General features: G+C 35.5%; 2 protein-coding genes across 2 annotated transcripts in view; both read left to right on the forward strand.

The window, feature by feature from the left end:
* Positions 1-399: 399 nt before the first annotated feature.
* LOC105058362 (exocyst complex component SEC6) lies at positions 400-14,390 on the forward strand (the record flags this gene model as incomplete). Its single annotated transcript, XM_073249368.1, is given in 13 exon segments — positions 400-508; positions 699-839; positions 927-1,106; positions 2,922-3,005; positions 3,096-3,182; positions 5,761-5,805; positions 8,713-8,791; positions 9,474-9,543; positions 11,944-12,025; positions 12,131-12,226; positions 12,483-12,599; positions 12,781-12,843; positions 13,742-14,390. Coding segments are annotated over 13 exon segments (1,288 nt in total), but the record flags the coding sequence as incomplete, so codon positions are not given.
* Positions 14,391-19,403: 5,013 nt separating this feature from the next.
* LOC105058364 (protein HEAT INTOLERANT 4) overlaps positions 19,404-21,388 on the forward strand; it is a 38,808-nt gene continuing 36,823 nt past the window's right edge. Inside the window, exons 1-5 of the mRNA XM_073249449.1 lie at positions 19,404-19,783; positions 20,252-20,290; positions 20,444-20,497; positions 20,630-20,693; positions 21,169-21,227. Coding sequence (XP_073105550.1) covers positions 19,568-19,783; positions 20,252-20,290; positions 20,444-20,497; positions 20,630-20,693; positions 21,169-21,227 — 432 coding nt within the window. The 5' untranslated portion in view covers positions 19,404-19,567. The remainder of the gene's footprint in view (positions 19,784-20,251; positions 20,291-20,443; positions 20,498-20,629; positions 20,694-21,168; positions 21,228-21,388) is intronic.

Here is a 21,388-nt window from a genome sequence, read left to right on the forward strand (position 1 = left end):
AAAAGCATATACTGCATCCTTAGTTGACTTTATACGAGCACAAGTTTGAGGCCAATCGTCTCAATTTTTGAATGTATTAAAATAATTTAATTTTTTAATTGGAACACCAATTAATGCCCACCTTGATGTTAATCATTGTAATTATAGGAATTGCTTTCGTCTTTCAATATGTTGATCAGCAAGCATTTATTTGATCTATTCTTGAATTAACATACATTTGCTCACATAAGATAGTTTTAATTGGATTTTTTTTAGATGTCTTCTTTGAGATTGTTGTTTTCATTTACCTTTGAGTGGCTATGTGGCTTGTCATTTTACTGTGGCAAAATATTGAAAAAACCCTCCATGGATTATTTGCTTTATTTTCTACCACCTTTATAATTTCTTTCTTGCTTGCAGATATGAAATTTTCCAGCTCATGGTTAATCTGTATACTGAAAGATTTATTCAAATGCTTAGACAGCTCAGTGACAGAGCAACTACATTGACAAATATAGAAATCTTAAAGGTAAAGAAGCTTGACTGGCTCAAGAATCTTGCTCGTCCAATGTTATCTCTTCATGACATGGTGTAGTGACATGGCCTATAAAGCAGTATGATATGGTTCTTCTGCTTATATCATTTGTTGAGTACTACCATCAAGGAATTTTGAGTTCTTTTTAATGTGTTCAAAACTTCAAATAGTTGCTTTTTTGCAGGTAACCGGTTGGGTTGTCGAATATCAAGATAATCTGATTGGTCTTGGTGTTGATGAGTCATTAGCTCAAGTTTGTTCTGAAAGTGGTGCAATGGATCCTCTTATGAATGCATATGTTGAGCGAATGCAAGCAACAACAAAGGTAGTTTTCTGCCATCTGCCTGTAATTTGTTAAAATTGATATTTGGAAAAGTGTATACTGGTAGAAATTTCATTTTATTTTTAATAGAAATGGTACACCAACATCCTGGAGGCTGATAAGGTACAACCACCCAAGAAAACAGAAGATGGTAAATTATATACCCCAGCAGCTGTGGATTTATTCAGAATTTTGGGGGAGCAGGTGCAGATCGTGAGGGAAAATAGCACAGATCTCATGTTATACCGAATTGCACTTGCAATAATTCAGGCAAGCCTTAAATTTGTGATCTTCAATAATTATGTTTAGTATGATGATCTCTCCTATAACTAATTTTTTTGGCCTTGTCTTTCCACTGCAGTTATATGGACCCAAGTACTTGCTTTAGTAACATATGCAGACATTCGTAACTGCTTGCACACTGTGATAGTCATGTATATTGTTATAGCATGTATATCCCATTTGAAGCATGCATGGTTGCATACCTGTTTATCTCATTTGAAACCGGTCATAGTAATCTAAATGCACAAGAATTGGCACTGATATAAATTTCTTTTGGGAGTACATGTGCATCAAGACTGGTGCACAAGGGTGGTAATCTTAAACATGTGAAAATCCCATCAAATTGTTGCCACAATCGTGATGCATGTCTCAGGCCAAAAAATCGTTGGTTTCTTAATCAATGAAATAATGAGATGTGCGCATTTGCTACTCTATAATTTTATATTGTAATTTTATAATGACATGTTATTGTTATCCTTTTAATTGATCAAGTTACCCATGTCCTTGGTTATTCTTGTTGTACTAAGCTGATCTTCTATGAAACTCGAGTCACAAGAAATTGCATTACCTAGCTGTCTAAATCTTAGATGAGCTTGTACGGGCTTAGAGAAACCTCTTCACTCTTGGTGATCCTCCTCCATAATTACTTGGAAGCTTTTGGCTGTTAAGCTTGTGGGTGGAACTTATCAGGAAAACATGTATTGTCCTTTATAAGATGATAAAAGGAGGTAAAGAGTTCAATCTCTGAATCACTTTTCACATTGAATTTTGCAGTATTACTTGGCTAACTAGGAATGGTAGATTCTTGACTTTTAAAAAAAAAGTTAATTAAAAAAAAAAGAATGTAAGAAGTATACTCTTACATATTGTGTATTGTAATTATATTCACCTTTCAACAATTTCCAGTATGTGTATCGGCTTATTTGCATATTAGTAGCTTTGGCTTGTTAACCATGCTATGCCTAACACCATTATATTTCATAACAGTAACTAGCAAACAACTGTTAGCTTGGTTGGCACCTCTCCCCTGAAGGCTTGACCTTGGTGGTGAACCCTGGGTACTGCTTGAAAAATTTGTAATAGAGAGATAAGGGTCGTACGCAGCAGGTAGAGCGAGTAAACTTTTTCAGTCAATGTCCATGCACCTGAATATTTCAAGTTCGGCATTTAATCAAACAGTAAACTATAGATTTTGAGACTACCTGGAAATGAAGTTCTTGTGCATCTTGAAAATAATTTTAAAGAGGTTTTAAACACCCTGTGTGATCCTTTAAGAGGAAGGTTGCCTGAGGAGGGAACTTGTCAGAAAAAATCTGTAGGAAGTGAATCTATACCTTGTGCATCTTAAGCACAGTTCAAAGTAGCCTGGAGATACTCGAATGTTTGAGAAGAGAGACAATGAATGCAGAGGAAATCAGCTGGAATGACACACAAAAATAGATTAAATATTTCAGGAGAAGAGTAAATGTTGAAAAGATAGGGGAGAATGAAAGTTGAAAGATATCATGATATATTTTATAATTTCTTTCTCTGATTTGGCTTTGACATGATGAAGAAACATTGAAAATGCAAGATAGCTGAAAATATGGTGGATTAGATGTGCTTCACCATTCAACCCAGTATTTCCTTATTGCCATGTGTAACCATCACTGGTGATAATTTATAGAATGAAGATGTTGTTTTTGGCACCACCTGGAAGCTCTGAAGTAGAAAAGGATCTGTTTTGTTAATCTGTATGCATACTTGATAAATCTTTGAATCATCTTATCTGTTATCTTCCTTTTCTCCCTTGTCCATGTCCAGGTAATGATTGATTTTCAAGCCGCTGAAAGGCAGAGGCTTGAGGAACCAGCTTCTGACATTGGCTTGGAGCCTCTGTGTGCCATGGTTTGTGGAAATTATAGTATCAACAAGCTTTCTGAATTTTCTGCTTTATAGTATGCAGTATGAATTAATGTATGTATTGTTTGATATCAGATCAACAACAACCTTCGTTGCTATGAGCTTTCATCGGAGCTCAGTAACAGCACAATGGAAGCTCTTCCACAAAACTATGCGGAACAGGTGATAATGAATAGTTAAATCCCAATTTGTTATTCCTGTTTCCATGAAGAGTTTTTTCAATATTTTTGTTCAATGGATCACCTACCATGCATACTTGACAGATTGCATTATAGTTCTCAGTTGCAGTTTCTCACTCTTGCTCTTGTACACTGCATTAAAATATTGAGTAACATGAGTTGTTGTGAGCATGATTATATTGGTGCAGATTTATACACTTGGTTTTTACTCATGCCATATCTGGCCTTTGTTATCTCCATTGGTTTATAACTTTATATAGTTTTTCACATTTACAAATTACATACCAGATAGCTGCACTAGTCAAAGTATTAGATGATATAATCCTGTCTGAGAATCAAGACATTGTCAGATTATAGTTATCTGAATTGCACTCATCCTAATGATTGGGTAGTTGTCATGTTTCAATATTACTTTGACGTCAAATACACTGATTGTTCGCAGTTGTTTGAATAGAAAAATAACAATGAGAAAATTACCCAAAGATAGGTAGATGGGTCAGTTAATTGAAGAATTGCCATCTCTTATTGAAGGAGAACTAGAAATCAATGTGGTCTTCAAGTGATCATGGAAGACACACCACTTCCTAGAAGAATAAACTGGAATTGTCAGTAACCCAAGATTTTATAGTTAAACTAATATTTCTCAAAGAGGAAACTTTCTTCAATAAATTTCTTCTATGCATTCAATAATCCAGAATGCTCGATGCCATATGCTTGCTCTTTGTACATAGTTTACACTGAAAGAAAAGCTAATCCTTCCTAGCCATCATGAAAAAGGGGAATATAACCAGCAAAATTGAAACTGAAAATCCTAACTTACCCTATACTTCACTGAAACAAGGAGCCTAAATTCCAATTTGTTACAGTAAGAATGATCTCAAATTTAGGCATAATACTAAGTTTCATATGGCAGCATAGGCTTATGTTATTTCTAATGGTGTCAATGGCAAATCTATGGTTTCAGCATAATTTATTCTCAGAATGGTGACCAAAAGGTTTTTTTGCTGAGTTCTCAATTTAAGCTATTCAAGATATGCCAAAAATTGTTCTGACGCATGATTTGTTGGAAGTTTTTTCATTTTCAAATTCCATATCTTGCTAATTTGCTTAAGATGCCCAAATGTTTGTACTGATGCTATACAGTCCTAGATTTTAGTCATAAATCCACACTTCAGATTTTCATAATACCTGCTTTGATGGAAGTGCTGTATTCTTGTTAGACCTCAGGCCATTGGTAAACTTCACATTCATGTTTCTTGATTTTTTATGACTTGTGAATCTCAGCTTAATAGAGCTTAAATGACTTCTAGTTCTATAGCTTGCTCCTGTCTCTATCCCTTTGGTGGCCATGAGTGTTTTACTCGATATCAAATTTTTCTACACGATTTGTATTGCTCTCTTGTAGGTGAATAGATGACTAGTTGTTGGTTCATAAGAAAAAGCTAATTGCTAATTTAAAGTTTTAGACAAAAATCTAAGATTTGAAGCAAATACGTAAAAACCAGTAGGCTGAAAATAGAGTTTGGATTGCATGGAAGTAGAATGAAGATGAAGACCTGATCAAAAATGATTGGTGGGATTTATTAACTGTGACTGGTTTCTTTATTTGATATAATGTCCAAATGAATGGAATGATAGATAAAGACATATAATAATAGAGCAAGAGTTAGATGAAGTCATATATAATTTGCTTAGGGCTTTAGTGCATTGTGCTCATTATTGGGATTCTAAAATGAAATTTTCCTTGGTTAGGAATACTCTTGGATTAATCTATTTTATGTTAGGCCATCATAGGGATGGGTTGGGTCTAAGTATGACTTAGACCCACCAGGAGGTTTGGATTTAACCTAAGTATATCCTACCTATGCGGGAATCTAAATGGATGTATTTTATAATACAAGTCAGGCCTAGGTATGTTAAGACCCCTATGCTACCTGGTACTCATTAGGTTCAGGTTGGGCATGGATCATGTCTATGTCCGAGTCTGGGTCCCAAGCAGGTAGCAGCATTTGTAAGTTCAATTCATTCATGCCCTTGAAACAATTCACTAGTGACATAATTATTAAAGTATAATTAATCATTTTTATGATAAATGTGAAGGGTCTAGGAGGAAAGTTATACTCTGGATCCGTGCTGATCTATTGGGATTAGTTTGGGTTCACAAAGATCAGTCCCCTGTCCTAGTGTATTATGTGATCAGGTTGGGCTGAGCTGGTTTTATTAGACCCAGACCCTGACCCAAAATGTTTTATGGGTCTTTGAACCTATGCCTGTCCAATAGGTTTGTGGGTGTGGATCAGATCCAGGTTAGTAATCTTCTTGACAGTATATAATACTTTATGAACAAAAATAGCATATGTGGATCTGTTTTTTGAAAGTTTATTCATTAATTATTTGACATTTTACCACTCCCTCATTACTGTGAAAGCAAATACATGGATATTCTTTTTTTCCCCAAGTTTTCAACTTTCTTTCATTTTAGCATGTTTGATTAAATGCATCAATGTCCGTAAGATCATCAACATGGTTCTGTTCTAAATTGATGTTCTTTGCTTTAATAGATCAATTTTGAAGATACCTGCAAAGGTTTTCTTGAGGTCGCCAAGGTTTGTGACTCTGCAAACTTGTGAATAGTTTTTTCATTCTAATGCTTTAAAAGTATGTCACATTTTCAAGGCACTACCAGAAAATTTCTAAAATATAAATATTTTAAGTATTGGGCTGAAGTTGGAAAGACTTAATAACCAAATGCAACCAACCAGTCGTGGTTGAGCAGATGAAAAAACTTTGCAGTGGGTTTTTAAGATCTTGTATCATTTACAGAGATTTGAACTTTCTGGAATTGCAGAAGACTTATTTCATTCAGATTTGGATGTTGCAGAAATGATAATGTGCTATCATATGGAACACAACCTTTGCTATTTACTTGCTATTTAATATTAGAGTCAAGCTTTATAATAGATATAAAGTTTTTTTACTAGCAGTTATATAATGCAAATTGTTATTATATGGAATATTTATTTCAGGCTAGTTCATATAAATATTATTTTGTCCTTTACTAAGACACAATTTATGTGGACTGATGGAGTATGTCTTTTGTAAATGCAAAAATATCAAATTATATACAAGCAAACAATTTCATTAAGTCTTCAAGAATTGTTTGGTTGCAACATCAGATAGTATGAACACTTCATAGGACACTGAAGTTGAATTAGATGGGGCCCATTGATGAAGCGTACATCCTTGATACACTAGGGCAAAATTAGGGTGACTAGAGCCCATATACATATATTTTCATCAAGCCTCGTTGTAGGAACTGAGATTGAATACAGGCTGTGGCTCTTAAGATCTTTGAGAAGCTCATCAGATTTTTCCTTGTAATATGAAGAAGGAACTTTATTTAGAAAATAGTGTTGTAATGACAAGTTTAGCATGATGATACATGGATTTTATCTGGCAGTTTACATTTAGCTAGATATATGCAAGAAGGGATTTCTTTTGTTTATATTCTTGGGTCAATGAATATGGAAGACTCTTCAGCTAAATAGGGACAAGGTGAAAGTTTGTGGATGAAACAAGTCCAATTGTTCTCTAGTAAAGTTTTCTATTTAATTATGATTGAGAAATTGTAGGTTGATATTTTCATTATCTAGTGGCTATTTTTATGTTTTGATGTACTGCATAAGAATTGGAGAAGAGAGAGAAAGATTACAGGAGGCCGGATGGAAAGAAACTTAAGGCTACAGCAATTTCTTTTGAGCTACAATGAGGACAAAAGTATGATAGTGATCAGATTTTGCAATAAAAGATGGGTACATGCATGTAAAAGTGCAGTAGAGATGCAGTTGTTAGGGTTTTTTGTGGATTAATAAGAAAAGAGAATGGGAAATACTGAAGCATGAGTTGCATTGATATAAAGAACCCTAGATGGAAATTAGGGCAACTATTTCTATAAGATTTGCATGGAAAGCGGGTATAGCCCTAAATAGAAATGACTAAACATAACTCTATGGGCCTAGAATTGAATCAATGATAATTACATGTTATTATGACTTAAGATGAGTACATAATAGAAACAAAATCTAATTCAAATTAGAAACTGAATCCAACTGAGCTAGGCTGCTGGATACTAACTTATGTAAAATGTGATTAGCTTTTGAGGAAAATAAGAAACGTATGGTAAAATTAAGAATGCTGAGTAAGAATATATTCGGTGGAACATACCACAGCACAATAACATATAATTGAACAGAACTAACATGATTTAGTTACTTTATCTTGTGGAGGCATGATGATTTCACAAAGCAGAATATTTTCTTATAAAAAAACAGAGTTGTCTCTTTTTTAGAATAGAGCACGATGCATGAACAACTAGAACAATGTATATGGGAGTCTTAAACGGCTATCATCACAATCGTAAAAAGTGAAGTTTGTATATCTTCTTCTTTGGACTTTCAAACAAGATCCAGTAAAGTTTTGTCACTCTGTCAACAGTATATATTGAAGCAGTACCAGATTTAGCAAACTACCAAAATAATGTGATATTTCATAGGATGATCTAGAGCAAATAAAAGTTGGCTTTTCCAAGCATTAATTATTAGGCTAAGGGAGCATTTCTACTTGATGCCCTTACATAAAAAGCAAAAAACTTTGTTAAGCAACATGATAACCAAGGTTTTAAATCCTATGGGATGGGGTTGTCCCGGTTTTCCCATAGAATGGGATGCATCGCTGTTCTATCCTGTTCCGACACTTGGGACAGGAAATGTCCTAAGATGTTCAGATTGGGATGTTAAGGCGCCAGCGGGATGGCCTTGTCCCGACACATGGGACGGTACTCCGTCCTAATGTCCACGCGACGTCCCATTGGGATCTGAATCCTTGATCATAACTACATGATTGGAAGTCACTCTTGTAAAAAATTTTGTTTGTCTTCTATTCTTTAATTGCATAATATAAAACTAATTGAAACACTTGAACAGATAATAGTGTGAATGAGCTTAACAATTCTGGATCTTCAGTCTATGTTAATGATTGGAAGATATCAGAGAAATGGCAATTTTGAACTTAATCTCGATCTTGCTAAATGCTTCATATGAGGGTGAAGTAGCATTATTATAGATATTAAAATAAGGTAGAGTCACACATTAGAGGGAAACTACATTGGAAGCCTTAGAAGTGTATTATCAGTGTGCCGGTGGTGGAAAAGATGATGGTGAGCAGAGCAATTAGGGGAGTGCTTGAAAAATTTTGGAAGTTTTGGAAAGTAGGAGGGTTCTGGAAAAATTATTTTGGGGGGTTGGGGAGGGTGTGAGGAGGTTTGAAATAAGTAATATTAGATCTTATGCAGGCAATAATGTCTCATTATAGTTACAACTTACAAGCTTTGGTTATCTTTTCCATTCCCTAAGGGCTATATTCTTCCTGGTTTTCATGGGAATTGCATATATCAAATGATATGCATGAGTAACACATTTAAAGTTAAAGAGTGTTAGACTTGTTTTCAAATGCAGGAAGCTGTGCATCAAATTGTTAATGTTATATTTGAAGATCCAGGTGTACAGGAGTTACTTGTGAAGCTTTACCAGAAAGGTATTTAGTAACATCTTTTACATGAACAGAAGCTCATTTTTCATCTTTCCTTTTAATGCGTAATCCCCAGTGTCAGATAATTGATTGTTATGGTAACCTTCCTCTCTTTGATAGCTTTTGTGCTCATACAAATGAATATTGCCGGATCCTTTGTTTGTGAAAAAAGTTCTCAACTAAGCATGTTTCCAGGTTTTACATGTATATTGAATGCTTGTTATCTTATTCTGAAAACTTAGAAACATTTGATTTCAATTATGTCAATCATGTGCAAGAAAATATTTGATAAATGTACTGGATTCACAATTAAAATTCAGAATTTAAATGTTTCTGGAAAAAATAAATTCAGATTTTATATGATCATCACAGAACAGCTTCTCATAAATTTTATGTGGTCTTGTCTTCTCTTTTGTGGAGCCTTGTTGAGACTTCGATTTTCAAATTGCATGCATGAATTTATGGATATATTGTTCTGTTGCAGTGCGCTTATTTAGATTGCATGGTCAATTGTCTAATTTTTCAGTAGTGAAGGTAATTCAGCTTCACTGGGACCCGTAATATGGTGACATCTTAAAAGAGGCACTCTAGTAATGAGCCCACCATGGATGTTGCAAACTTGCAATTATTTAAATGAATGCTCATTTTTTTCATTTGACTTACTGGGGATTTTTTTCATTGATTTCAGAATGGTTAGAAGGATTGGTCACTGAGTATCTTGTTGCAACATTTGGTGATTATTTTGGGGATATCAAGATGTAAGCCTTCTTTCCTTCAAATGAGAAGAACAATTGATGCAAATTTGACAATTCAATGCTTGCTCAAGTTCTTAATTACATGACAGTGATGTTGAAGACCATATTCAAGGCCTTGTATTGTCATATGATAATATCAACAAGGCTTGAATATCATAAATGTAAACCCTTGTGAGTCCTATCACTAACATTCGTTTATGTCTGAGGTATATCCGGTGTTTGCCAAACCATCTTGCACTAGATGGTTTGGGGTGTACCGAGCCATACCAGCGGCTGGCTAGTAGGGTTCTGGCAGTAAAAACGGAAACCAGGTGAGGAGGAGAGGGAGAAGGAAAAAGAGGAAAAGAGAGGGGAGAGGGAAGAAGGGGGAGAGAGAGGGCCTCTGGAGGCCATTGGAGAACAGCTGATATCGCTGCACACAATGGAAATTGGAGGAAGACGAGGGAGGGAAAAAAAGGGAGCGTGAGAGGAGGAATCCGGAGGCCATCGAAGGCCTTTGGAGGGCCAACAAGGCCGCTCTACCGCTGCCGAGGCTGCTGAAGGCCTCTGCCCCTCTCACGATGAAACAAGAGCTTTCCATATTATTATTTTTTTCGAGTGATTAATCACATGAAGTCGGCAACTATGTTGCCGAGGTCATCATTTTTTTTTGGTATTTTTGGTTGAGGTTGGCAATCCGATCGTCAACTTCAACCAAAAATACAAAAAAAAAAAAGAAAAACCAATGAAGTGGGCAACTACGTTGCCGACTTCACTTGATATAACTCGAAAAGAGGGACGAAAAAGGGGCCAAAGCCCTTGTTTTGAACTGACGCCCAGAGGCCTCCAATGCCCTCGGTGGGCCTTCAGAGGCCCTCTCCCCCTCTTCCCTCTCTTGCCCCCCCCCCCTCTTTTCATCTTTCCTTCTCGTCCACCCCCCCTCTCGCCAGCCCTCCAGTGGGCATCGCGGCCCTCTGACGGCCTCTGACAGCCACTAGAGGTTTTTTCTCTCCCTCTCCCTCTCCTCTCCTTCCCCTCCTCCCTCCTCTCTTTCTTTTCCTCTCTTTCTTTCTCCCTCTACCATGCTGTGTCAGTTTGAGCCCCGGTATGGTTCGATTCGGGGGCATACTGAACTGTGCCGCTGGCCGGCTGGTATGGGGTCGGATTTCAGTTCATTGATCCTTGGGTATACCTATACTTTTCCCAAAATTACAAGTCTCAAAGCCTACCAACTTGGTAGGTTTTTCATCACTGTATCAGCCGCCTGCTTCCTCTATCTCTTTCCCTTCTTTAGCTTCCTATAATTTTTCTTTACAGATAATCAGCATGTGGTGATCACACAGAACTCGATACATCGCTACCATGTTTACTTTGCTTGCGACATTTAGACTGCATTTGCTTAATTCCTCGTTGCTTTGTATAAAGTATCAGAAAGAAACAGATAACTCCAGTATAATCTATAGACTTTAGCGGTCTTATTTTCTTCTTGTTTGAAGCTTTTCTTCACCAGACCAATCTAGATTGACCATTCTCTTATTTGTTCCATTAACAATCAATGTTCAATAGGTAAATAAATACAACATTGTCATGTGACATCAATATTTCATCTAAAGCAAAAGGCAAGTAGGCAACTATTTGGCATTGCGCCAAATAGTTGATCAAATTTCTCTTTTTTGATGGCCACCAGTTTTGTAATTACAGCAAGATTTTCTTTTGTTGAATGTTGAAGCTGCCTAGTTCATATAGGATATTTGTTTCCAGCTTGATGCACCAAGGCCCACAAGGAGGATCTCGCACACATGGATTGAAGTGCTGGCCGCATTCCATTTACCAAGACAATGCCTTACCATCACTCAGCTCTGAAATGATACCAGCTCCATATCGATACTTGGCATGCCATGATGCCAATGCATGCCAAGCACTAGAATGACAGAATACATAACATATTAATGCCAAGATGGCTTGTCATAGGCATGCAGTACCTCAATCCTTCTCTCAGACAAGAACTAGCCACCAGGTCAAGAACTGGTACTTCAATCTAAGTGGATGCTTGTCATCTAGTATCTTAGGTCAAAACTTGCCATTTCATGTCCAAGCATTCATTAATGTTGGCATGCGAGTTATATGAATGATATCAATATTCTTTTTTTTTATCTAAATCGTTTGTCCTTATTCAGAAACATGTAAAAAACACTATTTATCATCAAGTCCTTGTAGACTTATGACAATTACAAAAGAGCAAAGCGGAACTTATATAAACTTGTACTGTACCATCTGAAGAAAATAAACTTTATTCCAATTTACTATCTGTAATGTTGGCTTTCTTTTTTTTTATTGACTCCACTTTTTCGTACTTTGACTAGGACGTAAATCTCCTTCTTTTTGATCAACTTTGTTGAAGTTCTGGTATTTTGTTTTCCTAAGGTACATTGAAGAAAGATCATTCAGAAGGTTTGTTGAAGCTTGCTTGGAGGAAACCATTGTGGTTTATGTTGATCATTTCTTACACAGGTTTAATTTGTCTTTCTTGATTAAGATGGCCTGTTACCAAAGAAGTTTAGATTTTCAATAATAATGCTCATGGCATGTTCAACTGTGGGTATCTTTTTTCCTGCAGAAAAACTACATTAGAGAAGAAACCATTGAAAGGATGAGGTTAGATGAAGAGGTTATTATGGATTTCTTCAGAGAGAGCATCAATGTAACAGTAAGTAGCATTTGTTCCTATTATATACTACTTAATGGGTTATTTCTTTTATTTATTTGTTACAACCTGTGTTAATATGTAAATGTTATTTGTGTGCATTGATATAGCTGGTTAGACTATGATATTTTAAGTTTCACCCTAAGTAATCCATTTGGCTGCTCTTTCACTGATCTTTTTATGATATATACTTTTCTGCTTTAATCAAGTCACGGTAGTTTGGTTTGCTGTTCACCTGTAATTTTGGGTTTTATTGCAGAAAGTTGAAAACAGAGTGAGGATTCTCGGTGATCTAAGGGAGCTAGCTTCAGCTGAGAGCTTGGACAGTTTCACTCTCATCTACACAAATATTCTTGAACATCAGCCAGATTGCCCAGTAATTTTTACAGCCAAATAAAAGCCCTCTGAATATTTTGACTGCCATTCAATTGTTCAATTACCAAATATGATGTCATAAGCTGAACAGGATATTTTTGTTGTTTCTGTCATTCAATAATGCTGTATATGTGAGGTCTTCTGTTACATTACCCTAACATGTGTATTATGCTGGCCTGCAGCCTGAGGTTGTGGAGAAACTTGTTGCATTGCGAGAAGGCATACCACGCAAGGAAGCCAAGGAGGTAATGTGGCTACCATTTTGCATTGGACAAACAGCAATTGCTCAAAATTTGTGCAATATTAGTTTGTATGACATTCAGAAAGCTATTTTAAGAGGATTTACAAAATTTCTATTTTAAGAGGATTTACAACATTTTCTTTATATTATTACATATTGAATCTTTTGAACTAGCATGAACTAGGACTTTGATTTCACTACAATCTGTGGAAATTTAAGTTTGCAATTTGTTTAGGATATAGATACTTATATTTTTATTGTTTTTTTTTTTTTCTTTCTCTACTTGATAGTAGCTTTTCCATCTATAATATTGGCAGTCACCCTATGTTTCATTGTTTTACCCTAATCTAAGTCTTGGACGCTAGATACAGCCTTTGTAAGTTTGGTTTTGATCACAAACATTCAAGTGCTACCTGTGAGGAGCAGTGCTATGCCTCCAAATTGTTCATGCATTGAGGGTGTGGCAAAAAGATGCTAAGATCACTACGTGACCGTATTTGACTGAGTACTGATTTCACATTGGAGAACTCTTCTTTCCAATAACTATTTAAGTAATAAGTAGGCATATACGTTGCAGAGTTGGAGATGCATGGAATTAACTGGTGTACTGGAAGATGTAGATAAGAAGTGACCAGGGAACTGAAAATTGAAATGTCGACCTAGTATAATGCAGTTTTGCCTTTGAGCATTGATTATTAGTGGAAAGCCATTAAGGAAGATGGTGCATAAAAGGTTAGATTTTATCTGAATACTCAGACAGATCCACAGTTTTTTGGCTGTGTTTGAAAAGGCTGCTAGTGTCAAGTGTGAAAATCAGTATTTCAAACACCAATTTCTATAGGCATTGGACAATCGAAGTTATTTTGTGAAGGCTTTGATATTAGTTTTCTTTCTTTGATCAGGTGGTACAAGAGTGCAAAGACATATATGCGCATTCCCTTGTTGATGGCAACCCTCCAAAGGCAGGCTTTGTTTTCGGAAGAGTGAAGTGTCTAGCAGCACCTAAAAGCTATTTGTGGAGGAAGCTTGCCCACTAGCAACAACCTTTTTGATGTTGTTGTGTGACTGAAAGAAATCCACTCAGTTTCAAAATTTTGCCTAGGTTTGGCATTGTTTGTTTGTTGTCTGGTGTAGTCCTCGTTTTCTCAAATGTTGGGGCTCCTCTGTAAAGGTAGATGATCTTGCAGGAGCTGTGATGTTTGTTGTGGATGAACAGTCAGGTTGAGTGTACAGGAAAATGAGTGTCTTTTTTAAGAAGAGAAAATAACAGTATCTTAATCTTTTGGATCATCTGGCTTTTTGTGAGCCTGGCAACCTTGCAAAATTATAGTCCGGAAGCTCGTGCGATTCTAAAGACTTGAAAGGTAAATTTGACGCCCCATGGTAGCTATTGTTGCTCTTTTATTATGTGAACCAAGACTTGGCATCTCAAATTCTCGAACTTATCTGATATTTGTTGGTGTCTGTGTCACCAAGGGCATGTCATTCCAGATGTATTACATAACTAGTTGAAACAGTACTTTGATATGTTTGAAATAGTTGAAAGGATCCCATCCTTGTTCTCCGACCAAACTAAAAATCATTTGATATTTTGTTTTATACCAGAGTTTTTATGCTAAAGGCAGTTCTTTTCTCCTGTCAATAAATTGCACTGGTAATAGAAATCATAAACATCAAAAAAAAAAAGGTCTAATGGCCTCGTGGTGGAGACTTGTAAGCATGATGAAATCTTTGTGATCCCGTCGTGGTAGAATTCATGCCAAACCCTTCTCCAAAGGATAGGATTAGATTGATGCAGCACGTCCGCCACTGCAACCGCTTTCCAAGCTGCCATTGCTGTTTTTATATGAAATTCTACACCACCAGCATCATAACAGGGTTTTTTTTTTTTTTTTTTTTCTAAATAAATATTAGAAGAAAATTGATTAATTTTTTTATTGACTAATTTATTCATATTTTAATATTTTTTAAGATGAATAAATTATTTTGTTATAAATAATATTTATCGATACAATGAAAGAAAATATTATCCATTTAAGAGTGACTAAATCATTTTTTTAATCAGCTATAGGCATTTAAATTTATTTTTAAATTGTTTCATCCTCATTTTCAATGTTTCTATCGTTCAATGTCCAATAACTCAATAATTTTTTTTTAATTTAAAAAATATAAAAAATAATATAAAAAATATGGATAAATTTTGTAACTCAATCAAGTAATGCAAAAAAATATGAGTAACATTTTGAAGCCATTTTTTCATGTGTAAAAAAATATAGATAAATTATTTTTTTATTTAAATATTTTTTAAAAAATATTTATCTACAAAAATATAGATTTCTATATAAATTTTATATCCACAAAAGAATGGAAGGTAAAGGCAAAATGATTTTGAAGGTACGTAATGATTATATTTCAATGTTGTTGTTTGCTTCTTGCATTTGTAATTCGATTGTGTGACTCATTTTGATTTTATATATGTATATATTTGCTAGCGTCCTTGTTCATGGTGGTCTGTATCTCGTGCTCAATGGTTTAACCTCTTTAAAGTCCATCCGGTTTGCTCAATAGAATATTTTACAAGTTTTCTTTGATGTTGGATTGCAGGTTTTAAGTCATTGCTGTCACTTTATATGAGTTCAACTTATAATTAATTTATTTGACTTGGATGTAGATTTGTTTGGGTACTTAAAAACGAGGTTTAAGAATTTGAAACGCAAAATTTCACCAATATATGTAAATATATCAGTAGGCAAACAATTGCCCAAAAGTATTATGGTGTATCTGCAGAACACTCACAGATGACACTACTTATCTGGGGAATATTAGATAACAAGTTGACTAATATTGAACTATTTTCAAATAAATTTATCCTTCTTCTTGACTTACAGCATTTATAAAATCAACCTGATGATTGAATTAAACTGTACATCGAAATATAAACATAGCAACATGGTTCTAGTAACAAAATTGTAAGATCCATCGCTCGAAGGCATAACATGTTGAAAAGAAAAGAGTTCCATGAGACAAAAAACCATCAAGATCATTAAAGGGAGGTTATGGCGGATATCTATTGAAAAACAACAAGGAAAGTTTTTTTCTCAATATTCCAATGAAAAGATAAGGAAATCATCTCAGGGATATAGCAACCGGCTGCCCATTGCTGTAAAAAGGAAATCATATTACAGAACATTTCCTTTCCCTAAAAGTTCAGAAGTTAAAGATAAATAGAAGGAATAACAGGCAACGGAACCAACGCAGATCCGAACTAAAAACACAATCACCATCCAAAAGAGGCATGCTGAAGGCTGACATATCTCCATTGCAAGATACATGATATACTGATACAGAATTCCGAAGATTGTCAGCCTACATTTTTTTTTTTTGGTCCTCATACGGTAACCAACCCAACAACATTTCCTTTCCATAGAAGTTCACTTCATTGCATAGGTCATCATTCAAGACATTTCTAAACTAAAGCCCTCGCTGGCCTTAGAGATTCATAATAAAGTTGTGCATGGAAGAAACCCTTCTAGAACAAAAAGGAACCATATATTTTAAGCAACTCACAACAAATGTATGGCGGCCATGTTTGATCAGAGTAAATGCTTCTATTCCCAGCAGCTCAAATATTTGAAATAAGATCGTGGCTTGCTGTCAGATGGTCCGCTTCCATTAAATAGATAATTTAGCTCGACCTATAACAAGTTGAAACAAGTTAAATGGGTTAAATGGTTAGGTATCGCCACCCTTAAAATTGAGGAGGAATAATTATAAGTCTAACACAACTGCTAGACATGAATTTAAACATTCCAAATCGAAGTGGATATTTATGGTTATGGTATTAATATTGTGCTAAAAACTAGATAACTGAAAGCATTCAGTGGAGTCTTTTGGTGAATAACAACCTACTTCTACAACAAACTAAAATATATGCAACAATAAATGAAAATTATTCGTTTAAGAGCAAACATTATTTTTCTTCTTCTTTGGATTTTTTGTGGACATCCTATTATTTTGTTCCTCTTCGGATTTTTTCCCAGCAAAACTGCCATTTTATGCTCCCTTTTGGTAGGGACAACATGGTTTGATTTGTATTTGAAGAGGGATTCAAACAAGCACTTTTAAGAGTATATTTTAATAATCTAATCTAATATATATATATATATATATATATATATATATATATATATATATATATATATATATGTGAAAGTAGAAATTAAGAGAAAATAAAGTAGTCAATTAAATTGTCCATGTAAGCAGCAAATTTTTATCTATGAATATCATATGGATCAAAATCAATTTCAATATGCTACATATCTAGTCTATCCTATCTAACAATCCTTCCAGCATTAAATGAAAGCATTATATCATTAATAGATGGAATTGAAATCCACTTATGTATATTTAATTATGCTATTAAAATCTGTCGTTATTGATATTAGGAATATGAATGGACATACTGTTACTATTTATAAAAAATATGTTTTTAATAAATGATCAATTCTATGATGTAGAACTTGCACACAATGCATGGGCTCACAACTAGTTTGAGAAGAAAGAGCAAGCATGGTTGACAGAATTAAGACATATCATGTGCGTCCGCAAATGAACGTATTCATGGTCTATTGGGCCCTCTAATGGAGAATTGCTACCAATATAGTAGTGTATTAACTAACTCGTGCTGGGCTATGATTGGTTGAATCAATTCATATGGCAAATCAAAATATGTCCGATGATAACTGGAAAATAATATGCCGATGCATAACGTGATAGGTTCATCCGTACAATTATGTTATAGCATATTTACTAAGGCTTTAGCCACGAATTTTCTAAGGTTGCTTTTTCAGAACTCTTTACGGGCCTCTTTATTCTTATACAGTCATGATATAGTTGGTGGTGGTGGTGATGGTTATAATAATATATGCAACAATAAATGAAAATTATTCGTTTAAGAGCAAACATTATTTTTCTTCTTCTTTGGATTTTTTGTGGACATCCTATTATTTTGTTCCTCTTCAGATTTTTTCCCAGCAAAACTGCCATTTTATGCTCCCTTTTGGTAGGGACAACATGGTTTGATTTGTATTTGAAGAGGGATTCAAACAAGCACTTTTAAGAGTATATTTTAATAATCTAATCTAATATATATATATATATATATATATATATATATATATATATATATATATATATATATATATATATATATATATATATATATATATATGAAAGCAGAAATTAAGAGAAAATGAAGTAGCCAATTAAATTGTCCACGTAAGCAGCAAATTTTTATCTATGAATATCATGTGGATCAAAATCAATTTTCAATATGCTACATATCTGGTCTCTCCTATCTAACAATCCTTCTAGCATTAAATGAAAGCATTATATTATTAATGGATGGAATTGAAATCCATCCATTAATCTATTAAAGTTTGCTGTTATTGATATTAAGGACATGAATGGATATGCTGTTACTATTTATAAAGAATATTTTTTTAATAAATGATCAATTCTATGATGTAGAACTTGCACACAATGCACAGACTCACAACTAGTTTGATAAAAAAGAGCAAGCATGGTTGACAGAATTAAGACGTATCATGTGCATCCACAAATGAATGTATTCATGGTCCATTGGGCCCTCCAATGGAGAATTGCTACCAATATAGTAGTGTATTAACTAACTCATGCTATGATTGGTTGAATCAATTCATATGGCAAATCGAAATATGGCTGATGACAATTGAAAAATAATATGTCAATGCATAACGTGATAGATTTATCCGTACAATTATGTCATGGCATATTTACTAAGGCTTTAGCCACGAATTTGCTAAGGCTGCTTTTTCAGAACTCTTTACGGGCCTCTATATTCTTATACAGTCGTGATATGGTTGGTAGTGGTGGTGATGGTTATAATAATATTTGAAATATGAAAATACATGAAGAGTGGCTAATGATTTCATTATTTTAGTATCAATTTTATGGTTGAGAAGAATTCATATATCAATAAAAAAAAAGGTTTTATCTTTCTTTGTACGAATTCATTATTGGATTATCTATTGATTGCTTTAACATCTGTGCAGATGGATGGTTCTTTGAGAGTCGTGTAGGTGGATGAACGAGGGAGTCTCGAGCACTTTCAAGTCTAATGCAGTGGGTGATCGAACCGTGGCTTCGAGCAAAGGAAGATGAAACACAACCCTGTGCCGACCCGTGCCCTGCACCTTAGCCCATATGGGGCCATTCCCCAGAAATAGGACCGGTTCAGCCGGTCCATCCTATTAAACTCGAGCCCGGTCCGCAGAACTTTCAAGATCTGGTAGAATCCCCCCACCTAGATTTATCCGGGTGCCAACCAAATTTTCAAATTTCGTCAAAGAGGCACGTGGCCGGCCGGCCGCACTAGCCGATTCCCCAACACCGCACAGATCAGACGGCCAAGATAGCGTCAAACTTTAGATCGGACGGCTTCGATTCCAGGCAAACCGCTCCTCAAGCCCTCCCTCACGCCCCGTTTGTCCTGCAAATTGGACACTATAAATAGCCTTATTTTCTCTCTCTCCATTCTTCAAATTCGGATTGCGACCGCGGTTTCTCTGCTCACAGATCTCCGTCATATCCCCTTCTCTCTCACTCTGTAGCTCTTATCTGTCTCCAACTCGCGCTTTCTTCTCTCCAAACCGTAACCCTAATCCGAGCCGTAATTCGTTTGATCGGAGATGAGAAGGCCGAGGGCGACGCCGAGGGGGAGGAAGAAGAAGGCTGCGGCGGAGGCGGCGGAGAGAGAGGAGGGAGGCAGCAGCAGCGGCGGCAGCAAGTCGCCGGAAGAACTCCCCAAGGAGTCCAAAGCTTCAACCAGAGGGAAGCGGGTCAAGGCACCCGCCGCCGCCAAGCCCAAGACGCAGCCCGAGTTCTTCCCCGAGAAGAGGAATCTGGTTAAGTTCCCTCTTCTGACCGACCGATTTTCTTTTTATTTTTTGTTTATTGATTTTCTGCGGATTTGGTGGGCTTGGGAGGTTAATGCGGGGTGATTGTTGGTTGGCAGTTCGTTGGATTTGATGTTGATTGGTTCTGGAGTTTGGGATTCCTGAGATTCGTTATGTTGATGGGGGCTTTTTTCTGTTAGGTTGTATTCCAGTTGTATTTCTTATATGGGATGGATGTATTAATAACTACTTCATTGCTGAGACCCTTTTTTCTTTTTTTTTTTTTTCCTTTTTGGAATGTCCAATTATACTCTAGCTGGCATGGATTTTTCTACTTTGATGTTAAGTTTCTTGTTGGCATCATGGCCTAAATTTCTCTGTAGATGTTGTGGTCTCATGTATTTTTCCCAATTATTTTAGTATGTTATGCTTTCTTACATTAGACTGTTGAGCTAAAGAGTGGTTGTTGTTATGCAGGAGGATCTATGGCAAGCTGCCTTTCCTGTTGGAACTGAGGTCTATTTCAACATCAAACTTTTATTTGACATATCTTAAGATAACTTTCGGAAGATGCTGTATCAAATAGGCATAAAGTAGCATGCTTGATAATCTTTGTTCTCTTTTGTTATCCTGAGTTGTTGCGAACCTTTGAATGTTTGTTGATGACAGTGGGAAAACATGGATAAAATTTGCGAGATCAATTGGAATTTTTCAAATTTGGAGGTATGATTAAGGGATCTTTTTAAGTATGGGATTAAAGCTTAGTCGAGTTAATATTAAGGGATTTGTTTTTAGAAGCTTTAATTTTGATCAATTCTGTTTGGAATGAACTGAATTCTGTTTTGTTATGAATAGAGAGCTTTTGAGGAAGGGGGACAGCTTCATGGAAAGAAGGTCTACCTGTTTGGATGTACCGAAGGTAAGTTGTTTATTTGGTGTTTGTTCCCTTTACGTGCACTTTATTCAACTTCGTGCTTCTTAATTACTAGTGGTGGGACACTACATTGTTAGCACTTAGCAGCATGAAGCCATAGGCATTGAATTTATATTAGTTCCCTATGTGATCTTCTGCCATGACATGATATCAACTTAACTTTAATTCTCTGCATTTTTAATCTGATCCTGGAACCTCTACTATGAGTTTTATTTGTGCTTATACATACCTAGTTGTTATCCGATGGTCAAAAATGAATAGATCATGATCATGAAGCCTTTGAGCTTGCATTTGCATGAAAAAACTCTTTCGTGCTTCCTTCTCTTTTTTATTTTTTTTTCTTTGAGCTTTGAGTATAAAGAATATGGAACTTGCATATGTTTTCTTAATTGCTTGTCAAGCTTATAAAAGATTACTGTCTATACTAATAAATTTACTTGATCATTTTTGCCTCTTTCAGCTCAGTTGTTGGTTGTAAAGGGTGAACAGAAGGTTGTACTTATTCCCATTGTGGTAGCTGTAAGTAAATTCATATTCTCTCTTCCCACACTTGGAGTTAATTTTTTGAACTTTTCTATTTGTTAGATTTTGGCGTATTCCATTGCTGGTTAAGCACATTGCCAAATGTATGATCTGAATCGCAATGATCCATCTGATTAATTCATAGGGAGATGAGAGTG

The sequence above is a fragment of the Elaeis guineensis genome, chromosome 15 (assembly GCF_000442705.2).
Source record: "Elaeis guineensis isolate ETL-2024a chromosome 15, EG11, whole genome shotgun sequence".
In the NCBI taxonomy this organism is placed as follows: domain Eukaryota; kingdom Viridiplantae; phylum Streptophyta; class Magnoliopsida; order Arecales; family Arecaceae; genus Elaeis; species Elaeis guineensis.